Source organism: Rhipicephalus sanguineus, chromosome 6 (genome assembly GCF_013339695.2).
Source record: "Rhipicephalus sanguineus isolate Rsan-2018 chromosome 6, BIME_Rsan_1.4, whole genome shotgun sequence".
NCBI lineage: Eukaryota > Metazoa > Arthropoda > Arachnida > Ixodida > Ixodidae > Rhipicephalus > Rhipicephalus sanguineus.
Window position 1 is genome coordinate 88,057,132 of NC_051181.1, and position 11,178 is coordinate 88,068,309.

Genomic DNA, 11,178 nt, shown 5'->3' on the forward strand with positions numbered 1-11,178 from the left:
CGCAGTACCTCCGTTAGATATGAATAGATGTGTTCGAAAGATTACTCATCTAGAGAAAGAGTGTTACAGAGGTGCCATTGCGCTTATGGTTGCCAGTTAGTTAGCTCCCTCAATGCCCGAAAATGAGGCTCTTGTAGAAGTTATTCGTCACCGAAAATCAGGCATGGGGGAAGCCGGGCAAAATTCACTGGTCACCTCGTGTCTGCAGAACTTTAAAGACATGAGGTCTGTATGTTTTCGTAATGTAAAAAAAAACTTGCAGGTGAGCAATCGCAGTGAAGTCTGTGACGTGAGTGATACATAGCGAAGGCTTGTCAGGTGTGAGTGACACTTCTTCATTATCTATATAAGTTGCTCCTGTCGCACCAAGAGGTGGAAAGAACTGACAATGTCTTTTCTCTTGTATTTGTTTGTCATACGCACTCATTCTTCTCGTTCCACCGCTTTAATGAGTTGCCACGAGTCAGGCGGTTGTCCTAAATTGAGTTTCATATTAAAACGGATACGACTGCGAAACGTCTTGCGTAACTTCAGTTGTATGCGTTTATTATTTAATGTGACGCTGTGTTGTGCTGCTGCTTCTATTTGCATTCAATGAGGCGTTTCTACGTCACGTAATATAAATTCAGTGCTTTCTGGTTAGTATATAGTCTTAGGCAGGGTAATTTTAGTGAGACTTTGATTTAGCGTGTGAAATGCACGTCATGCGACGATTCGTGTCAGGTAGCAGTAAGAAGATGTAAGAACCTATTTGATCTTCGCGATCAGCCTGCTTTATGCCAGCCAGGTTAAGGTGCACCACAAAGAAAGAAGTTGCCGTTATCGTCTGCCATCTTTTATAAGAGTGTAATTACGTTGTTCCGTTTTGCCACACTTAATTGAATTTCACCGTTTATTTTTGGAGCTAACTAGGTCAGGCCTAATGGTCAATTAAGTATCACCGCTACAAGAGGCAGATCGCAGGTCGACATCCTCTTGACGTGTGCAGACTGAAATACAAAAAGCGTAATTTAATGGTATGGTCAAAATGTTTTGTCAAAATTAAATACAGAATTCTTGCTTTGCTTGTAACAAAAGAAACACATGTTCCGTGGAATAGAATCCAGATGCGCGGTGCCTAGAGAATTCAGTATGCATGAGATGCCATCAGATCTACTCAATTTGGAAACACGTATATATAAAAGCGACCCTGCTGTCCGTCAGTTCACGCCGCCAAGAAGCGCCGACATCGAATCACTATGCGTACTCTGCACGTTGCGCTTGCTGTCGCTATTGCCTATGTGACGTTCGTTGCTTTCCCTGCTTCGTCAGAGGCACCACACAAGCTTCAACGGAACTTGACCGACACGTTCGAGGTGAGTAGCGTACTCAGAAAAAGTACAAATTGCTTCTTTCCTGTTACTGCACCATTGAAATAAACGTATCGGTAAAGGTAGTGATATGCCAACCAGCGCCCTCAAGATGTTTTTGAAATATCTGCGAGGGGTTCTTCTTTATACTGAAGGTATAACTGTGGGTATATGGCAGGACAGTGTTACATTATTTCATCTTTACGTAGGTCGGTTAGGTCGAAGTAAAATGCCGAGTTATTGGTGCATAGCTGTTGAAGTGAATCACCCTAAGTTTACCAAATTAAAAAAGAAAACAAAATAAGCAGGCTCGTTTTTGGGTTCTTTAGAAGCCCTTTCTGTCCGCTATGTCTCTTCTGCTTGGGACGAAAGATATTCCCTTGGCACTTGTCCAGGTGGATTAGTGTTCATAGTGTTGTAGTTGAAACATTGAAGGGATTAGCCTTAAGATAAATAGTAGCAAATGCTGGGAAGGCTGAGGGTGAAAAACAAGTCCCCACTTGTTTTTTTTTGTGTGCGTGGGTTGACTGCACGTCTACTCACCAAACTTTATTTGAAAGCCTTCTGCTGCCTTGTACATAGATGCCTGTGATGGTACAGAGAGCATACAAGTACTACATTATGTATCCCTGCGAGCCTGCAACTAAATACTAGCCATTGCCTTATTTGGTAGCAGGAAAAGATTATCGACGCGAACCGATAATTAGGATGAACAGCCTCCGCGTGGTGGACTGAAGATGGGAGTGGAAGCGGGTATTAGCATGCGCATTGAACACGTATTTGTGATAATTTAAAGAATGCATGCCCCAAACGAAACATAGAGTAATTTTGGCGAAACTATAGCCCTGTAGAGTTGTTATTGCAAACAATCATTATAGTAGTATGTTATGTATTATTCAGGCTTACCTAAACTAATATAATACAACTTGTTCAAACAGGTAATTCATGTTCTAATGGCAGAATAATGTTTTTTCGGGAGCCTCAAGGTAGTGTTTTAGAGTGTTTACTATTAAAGTTATGTCCTAATGAGAGTGTTATACATAATCGAAATCCAAATTTATCATTTGTAGTGATGATACAAGTGTATTTTATCGCAACAATATTGAATAGTGAATACCACTGTGGAATGAACGTATGTGGGTTCTGCCATGTCCTATGGGGCAACTGAGGGAGGAATAGGAGAGCGAGGGAAGGCAGGGAGATTAACCAGTTCAGAGTAACCACTATGATGCCCTACACTTGGAAAACGTATGAGAGAGTTAGCTCTCGAATGAGCGATACCAATTGTATCTCGACACCGCTGACCAGACGCCCACTACCCGAAAAATGAGGAAGAACGAAAAACACTAAGATAGTAACATTAGGACAAGCAACTGACTAGTTACTGCACAACGTGCAGTCGTTTTCCAGTGTCGTTGTATTGAAATTTTGGAGGGCGCCAAGCGTTTCGGTATTGCATTCTGATGGATACGCGGAGCCATTGTAAACCGGTTACAACGAATACTACATCTAATAACGGAAGTAAGTTATTGCATACCGGCAGCGCTGCGATTTCGAAAAGACCGACAGAGTACGATAATGTCGGCTTCTTCTAAAGCCCAACTCTGCCAGTATGTCATTACAACATGCCCACGAAGCAGCGCCCATTTATTGATTTCAAACATCAGCGAAGTGCAAGAATAAAACGCTAAAGAATAAGTGTGTTTTACCTCCATCTTAAGTGTTGCGAAGTCTGTAGTTAACAGCGCCATCCGCTAAGCTGCAGCAAATTTATTTCTTTAAAAATAATGCATCATCGTGACGTTTATAAGCAGTATGTTGGTCACGAAGCACCAAGCCCTTTCAGATGTTTTAGACAGTTTCTATGCTCAACTTATCGAGAATTCAGTAATTGACATGGAAGTCAGAGACTTATATAGCTCAGAAGTAAATATATCTGGTGTCCAGCGTCGGCGGCGTGAACACGAATGACACCAAAAGTCAGTACTTTAATTAATGTCTCGTGACAGCATAAGCTCAGAGTTAGCTAAATGAACTGCGGGTTTTTATTTCTGGCGTAGAAGCAAAAAGTGTGCAAAATTTGAAAAAATTGGCGCAGAAACAAATATATCGCACTGTCCAATAAAGCTCGGGTGCACCTTCTCTTAGTTAAAGCGAAATGTGTGTCTGTTTTGCATGGATTTCACTCATTTTACGCTGGGTTTATTCCTTAACAGCTTGCTTTGTAACAACTTTAATTCTCTTTTTACCAGTTGCAGTTAGAACCCCATTTTCTCCCGACTCGCCCCGAAGAAATACTGCCGGAGGAATTTTCAATAAATTTATTCTTCTCCTCTCCTTTAAGTGTAGCGAAATTTGCGAAATGTATGTCGGACTTTCATAATCATGCGTAATAATGCCATAGTTAGCACAGTAGTTTGTGTGTGATGCATTTTGCTGACACCAAGGACTGTTCAAAAGCCTCTGCGGCATCATCAACTGGCGTAGGTACAGCGTTTCCGTTTCTTATCGTTATCAGTATCTGCTCTACTTAATGGCAATATGAGCTCATTTTCATCACAGTACTGCTACAAAGATACCAAACTACAAAGACACCAAACTAATACGTTGAACGTATTTGCTTTCAATTCAGTAAGGTACACGAATATAGAAGTTAAGATTTTTGTTGTTCAAGCGCTTATTGACCAGCTATGACGGTGGAAAAGTAAACGAAAACAACAACAACAAAAGAAAGTGGACAAAATCTTGCATGAAAAATCTACAGTGGCAACATTGCTATTTGAACAAATATTTTTGTTCTGCGTGCGCCCACTGAAGACGAAGCATATGAATACAGTCCGTATAAAATGCCTAAATACACACTATAATGTGACGACTCTCTTACTAAAAACAAAGCTAAAAAGCTTTATCGGCTGAATAAAGCTTTGCTACAACAAAACGCTTTATTGGCTGAATAAATAGAATGGGTATGGACTGTACTGTACTCACTTCTTTCTTTTGCAGCTCTTTGACAAGTTTCCTTACGTTGTACTTGTGTACAGTTCAGGCGATGATCCTGAATTCCAATGCCTGACCAACAAGCGAACTGAGCTAGATATGAAAGCTAAGAAAGCTACGTACGTTTGGATGTTCAAAGGCCATAACGGCCGTGAAAGGTAAGTGATTATTTATTCAGGCTAATAGGGATTAGAACCACATTTAGGCCGATTAGTCTGTTTTTGAAGTTCATTAGCTGGAGTATTAACACAACGCCTCATTTCGTGATATCTTTATCTGTAATATTCTGCCTAATTTCCGCAACCGCTTGCGGGATGAGTTGAGTTAAGCCTAACATGAAACTAACACACATAAACACCGGCCTTGCAAGTGTTCTTAACCATCATGAACCTTTCTCTACCAAAGTTCTCTTGACTGCTGAGTTGGCTATTTTTAAGGAGGAGGAATGAACTGTATTGACAAAAACCTGCAAATTTAGGTGGTCGGGCCTAGGCCTCTTATGAGGGGACGTCAAGAGCTTGCCTCGACGCCGCCTCACGGGCGTGCTGAGTCGCGCAGGTTTCTTTGTACAGGGTGGCACTCGGCAGAGCCTCAAGCAGCCTCGACGAGAAGGTCGTGGAGATATTGTTTTGACAAAAATATTATCAACTTCCCCTTTATTCCAGAAAAAATGTTGCCTTGCATTTATCCGCTGGTGATGCACCGGACAGGGTTGTCTTCACCATCAATAACGGTAAGTAGGGCACTATTTGTCGTTAGTTTTACAGCGAAAGCTCTTATGAGATCGCAACAAGGGCCGTGTTTGGCGCAGTAGTTGTCCGCCACCGCCGGTGTCTGTAAACGCTATCGCATGAAGTAAGAGAAAAAAAATAAGAAACAAAATCTAGGGTGTATTGGGGTTCAAACCTGGACCCTGTCCTTGGGAGCCCAGTATTCTACCTCAGCGCCAAGCAAAAAGACCCTATGCATTCTTCATATCGGAAAAGAACCACATTCACATATGCAATGTAGCGTGGCAGAAGAGAAAAATAACGCAACGCGAATTCTGTAGCCAGGCGTCACACAACGCGAAGTGCGCAACGAGTGGGTCATTGAATGCTTCCATCCCGTTACAAAGGTTTCTGCCATAATTCTTCAGCCTCATCAGCCACAGCATGAACAAAGTGCACATAATGCCTTAGAGGTGTTTAGCGGATACCACGGTTTTACGCAGAATGACGAAAATGCCATAGTGGCTGCTTCCCTACTTCACAAAAATCATGATGATTTATAGCGTAGTGGGTTCCTCGCAAGTGCACTTCTATTGGTCGCCAAGGACGCCCATAAGGCCCCCATGATTCATTTCCTTGGGATCTCAATAAAGTTCTTTCCCCCCCTCTCTCTCTCTCCCTTTCTCACGTTAACATATGGTATATAGCGAGGTGGGAGAACGAAATAACGACCGGGCGTGACACAATGCGAATTACGTAACTAGTGGGTCGTTTAAAGATTCCAACCCACTACAAAGGGCTCAGCCATAGTTCTTCATCGTCCTCAGCCGTTGAATCAACAAAGTGCACATAATTCCTTACAGATGGTACCTCGCTTTTTCGCAGAATGCCGAATAATATCGTGGTGCGTGCTTCCCAACGTCCCAAAAATGATGATTTGTGGCGTAGTGGGTACGTTGCTACTGTGCTTGTATTGGTAGCACCGAGAGAGTTAATGACAGGCTCTAGAAATGCCGCTCTTTCAGCTTTCACTGTGACTGTGCCGCGCTTTCCCCGCAGGTCTGGCATTTCTTTTTTCTTAACCACTAACACTATAATGTGCTAGTAGAGATCTACAAGCATTTATTGCATTGTCCGTTAAAATTTCGGAAATACGTTTCGATGTAGCGTTACGTTAAATACCAAATCGAATATGGTATGTAGTCTTGGTAGGGTACAAGTGTTTAGGTGAAGAAGACAGGCAGATTGGGCCAGTTGGTAGCCTTCCGTGATACAAAATAGCGCTACACACAAAGGACAAAGCAGGAGGAAGTGACGCACACGTCGCTGAGTAAGTATTTAACAACGGCAGCAGATGCTTTCTTAGGGGGACCCTTCAAAATCAGGTTGTTCTTGTTCCGAAAGTTGTTGTATGCATAAGAAATTACTTCCTTAAATAGAACATCTGTCTTCTTGAATATTACAAGCTCACTGATGTTTCTGTGTCTTGCAGACACGGAACACTCCATGGTTGCCCACTTTGTGTACACGGACTATAAAGACTGCGTCATTGTGGAGATTCCCTACGATGGAGATCGTAAGAGAAATTCCGTTATACATTGGCGTTCACACAGCGTATCTTTAAAGGCTTTCTTCATTAGCGCTGATCCTTTTTATTCGCGGCGTGACAGTGTTAGTTGAATCATCGCTCTCATCTGTTACAGATAATAGAACGGTCCTCTAAGCCCAACAACACCTAGACAGATGAACTAATCTGGAACATATCTTAACATACTCTTAGGCAAAGCGCATTTCGGGATGCACGTCAATGTTAATGCAAGTTGAATTAAAGCAATGCAGTAACACACGGCAGTATACGCATAAAAAAACGATATGAGAGAAATGTGCAGCCGGGCTCCTCTCTCCTGCATTGCGCTGAACACGCTGCGCCATCTAGGCATGTCGTCGAGAACTACAAACATGTCGTGTGTGACGGTATAATGACAAACTACACGGTATAATGACAATGAACCATTACACCGCGTTTGACGGTATAATGGTTCATTTTTAATCCGCACTCCTCGGCACAGTAGACTGACCGTTTTGTCATTGAACGATGAATTAACTATAGTTAGACGTATAAGCTTTAATAAGGGTTATATAGGTAGACAAAAACAACTGAAATCGGGGGATTGATGGCAAACTTTAGTCGAGTCCTGCAGAGCACAACTGAGTGCGCAGCGGGCCGCTCCTACGTCGGGACCGAAAGGCCAAGCCACTCAGCTGCTTCGCGGGCTTGCTGGAAAGCCCAGAGTTGGTCGAAGTTTTCATAGAATTCTAATTTCAGTAAACTTCCCAGGCAAAGGCAGAAAAAAAGAAAACCAATGATCTTACGGCTCTCTGTGCGCGCTTTTGCGTTCGCTGTGAGATTAGGCATGGATGCACTGTTCGAACTTTTTAACTAATGGGCCTGCGATGCACCACCAAGATGTGGAGCTGACTACATATTCAGCAAACAATGTGCTATGCATTGTTTGCTTGTTATTGTGGGACAGCACGTTAGTAAACAGAAGCCAGTATCATAATGATTATAAGAAGACGTGACATAACGTACCTTTTTTTTTCGAGCACCATACCTTCGAAAAAGGTTAAGTGATATGTTGTATGTATAGGTAATTTCCCATTTTACCACTCCTCTCTTTAACACCTTTGGAAGTATAGGAGAATACATGAATAAATAACTAACAAACTTAATAAATATATGAATAAACGCGAACTAGCATAAATGGCGTATGGGAGCAAAGAATATACACACTTTTTTATTTGTTTCCTATGAATTTTTTCTTGAACAGAATGCCAGCTCTGGGTTTCCAAGGATGTGAAAGACGACGTTCCTCAGCACTGCTTAGATCAACTGGAGGACATTTGTGACGTCTCTGAGGAAGAGTACTCGAAAGAGCTCTGCCAGAATGAGGTGGATGACCCGTGAAGAGCAATTTGCAGAAGAAAAACACTGTACCCGCATGCAGTATTAAAGCACACGAAATTATTCGTCTGAATAAAAGTGCAAGACGCTTCTGATTTAAGTTCACGTGTGTTCTGGTTGCACATTGTGAAGAGTGCTGTAGCAATTTAGTTCCCATCTATATGACTCACTCGTGCGTTCTGAAAAAAAAAGAGTGTTTCTTTTGGAGCGCAGTTCTTTGGCGCCTGTACCTGCCTTGAGCGGCAACACCGTCTTAGGTGTAGCCGATATAGCTAACGAGGACGTAAGAGAGCGAACGCTGTACGCAGCGAGCTGTTCTGTCAGCGTCTGCAATGCCTCGTGCCTGGTCGGGCTTCTTGTGACAGCGCAACGCATGTCTCTCTTACACGGGCACGAGAAAGTGGATTGACCTGCGAGGCTTTGGAGAGGTGAATACGTGCGTTCGTCGAAGGGACGCTGTGTGTAGAACACTCTAGTGGACCCTTAGATTTTTATCTAATTTTCCGGGCACAAGTTCGCCCAAAACAAACTAGCGTTAGAGCGCAGCTCTTAGGTGCCTTTTCCTGCGTTCAGCGGCGTCGGCGCCGTCGTAACCGGTAGAGCGAATGAGGGCGAAAGAGAGCGAACGCGGAGCGCAGCAGACGATGAAAGACGGCGATAGTGAGGAGAGCATGAGGTGGAGGGAACGACAGTTGCGAGACGACAGGTTCCACGGCGGCCACGCACGGCGCCACAGTAGTGCTCGCCGTCGTGTGGTCAATGATGACGTCGTCATTAAGGTATGCGCCGAGGGCGTCCACCGATACCATATATGAAAATATAGCGCTGCATGAACGGAGGCCTGTGTGCAGCGGCTCTTCTGGCAAGCACCCACGCGCTTCCCTCCGCGGTGTCCCGTTTAGCGAGGCAGTCGCACCTCCACTTATCGCAAAACCAAAACACCTAAACAGCGGCGCTCAGAATTTGCATCAGGCTGCATCTTAATCGTCGACCAATTTTTCATTTACTCTTATTGCCCGCCTGTCTGCCTTTGCAGGGTTAGTCAAAGATAGCACTTCTCCGATCAGAAAGGTGCATCAGAAAGGTGCATGAGCGCTACAGCATCACATACATAACAAAACAGGAGAAGCCGATGAGTGTACAACTATAATTAAGGCGCCCATAGAGAATTGGACATCTGACGCTAACATGTTTCTTATTGTTTAACTTGTTCGCAATATCATTGTTTCAAGATGCTGTGCTTTAGGATGGCGCTGTCGCAATCTGCATTGGCTGAGAACAACTAGTCTGGTTTAGCACAGAGTCTAAACACCATTTCCGAAGCGTTCACCACTGAAAGCTTAAGTTATCTGTTTTTTACCACTTACGGACTTGGATACCTACTGACTGTAACCTGTTCGGGGTAGTGTGGTAGCAGCGTTGCTCCATGGTGCGTATACCACACCGTACTCTAAGAAAGTATTTATCGATAAAGTGATGTCATATTCAAGAGCTTCCATCTCTTTGCACACACTTGTACCCAAGAGACGAAGTTTATTACACGTTTCAGTTTCCCTATGTTTCGGAGGTTTCCGTTTCCGCATTCATTTGTGCTAGGTGATGCTCCCGTTACCGTGCCTTTGCATTGTTCGCCTATGGGTTGTTGGGGCTCTAGTCCGCGTTTTCGCAGAGTGCGTATTTTGCCGTGGACAGGGTGTGGTGGACAGGAGAGGGTAGAGGTGGTGGATACCAATGCAAGGAAACAGGCATTGTTACACTGCAATAACTTCAAGTACCTGAGGAGTGTCTATCTACTACTTCGTCTGTCATATGTCGTTCGAAATTAAATCATCATGAGGAAAACAATTTGTCTTAATGCCTTATTGCCTCACTTCCTTATTTGAACTTTTCTTCCCACCACATGCCATTGTACGTACCGCTTTCAGCTATGCTCAGGCGACCAACAGCCGCTGGCCATGGTAGGTCCTACTTGCATGTTTTACCGCTCACCAAATATCAACATCGTCAATTTAGGGTAATTCCAGAGCACGGTTCTGGGCATTTCTAAACGAACTTACAATGCAGACATTTCCGCCAGAGGCACGACTGTCAGCCGCCAAGGCAGGCAGTTATTCTGGAAGCGCTGCGAGGCACCGTCAGTCGCGTCGCATACCCTGGAAGTACTGCCAAGTGAACTGAAATTTCGGGAAGGTATATGAAAATACAGATGTTCTCCTATTACTGGTATATCTCCTTTAGATGGCCGAGTATTCGCGGCTGCTGTCTTTTCGGCCAGGACAGCACTACATGGGCTTTGAGAATTTCAGCTGGTGATTCTCGCTGTTCACAGTACTTCTCCCGCACACAATTTACGTATTTCATGGAATATTTTTCGATAAATACTGCATGGGCGTGTACGAGAGCTCGTTTTGATAGTTTTGCGTAAGCACTGAAGCCGGTTTTCATACCACTTATGCTTAAACAAAGCAAGTGCTACGCAGAAGCGTTGAGAAGCGTTGGTATACGTTCAATTTTACTGCGACTGAAGACCTGAAATATCTGAGGATGGTCGATGGACCGCTTCTTCTGCAATATGTAGTTCGAATTTGCACCATTAGGACTAAAACAATTTCACTGTCTCACTGCGAATAGTGCCAATTCGTTATCCACGCTCTTACTCCAACCACATGCCATAGTACACACCCCTTTCAGCGATGCTTAACCGACCAACTGCCGCTGGTTTCGGTAGGTCCTACTGTTGGTCCTACGGTAGGTCCCATGGTGCTACTGTACGGTAGGTCCCTACGCTAGGTTTCGGTAGGTTATCCTGTTTTTTTGCGTTATAAAAATGAAAAAGTGCTACGCAGCCTAATTGTTGCCTGCTTGAAATACTGCCATGAAACAATGTATGTAGTGATTTCAAACATCTTCAATAATGTATGCTAGGGGCCAGTTGATCCTTGATATGACAATGGAAAGTGTAGTACGTCGCAAACAAAGCTTTGATTATAATAGTGTGATTGACTCCCTTCAGTTTTCTCTGAGAAGATGCAAGTGTGCTGCTCATTACAACGCTAGATCGAAGTTAAAGCAATTTTCTTCATAATTTCTGTCGCAGAAATTTCTGCCACTCATAATTATGTTCTATGGTTGTCCTATATCAACCATAAGTGGACTG

At 43.6% G+C, this 11,178-nt stretch overlaps 1 protein-coding gene across 1 annotated transcript; it reads left to right on the forward strand.

Annotated features, from left to right (window-relative positions):
• Nucleotides 1–1,236: 1,236 nt before the first annotated feature.
• LOC119397959 (uncharacterized) lies at nt 1,237–8,099 on the forward strand. The gene is made up of 5 exons (XM_037665252.2): nt 1,237–1,355; nt 4,353–4,504; nt 5,012–5,079; nt 6,549–6,632; nt 7,888–8,099. Exons 1-5 carry the CDS (start codon nt 1,239–1,241, stop codon nt 8,022–8,024), a joined length of 558 nt encoding a protein of 185 aa, XP_037521180.1. The 5' UTR covers nt 1,237–1,238; the 3' UTR covers nt 8,025–8,099.
• Nucleotides 8,100–11,178: the final 3,079 nt, after the last annotated feature.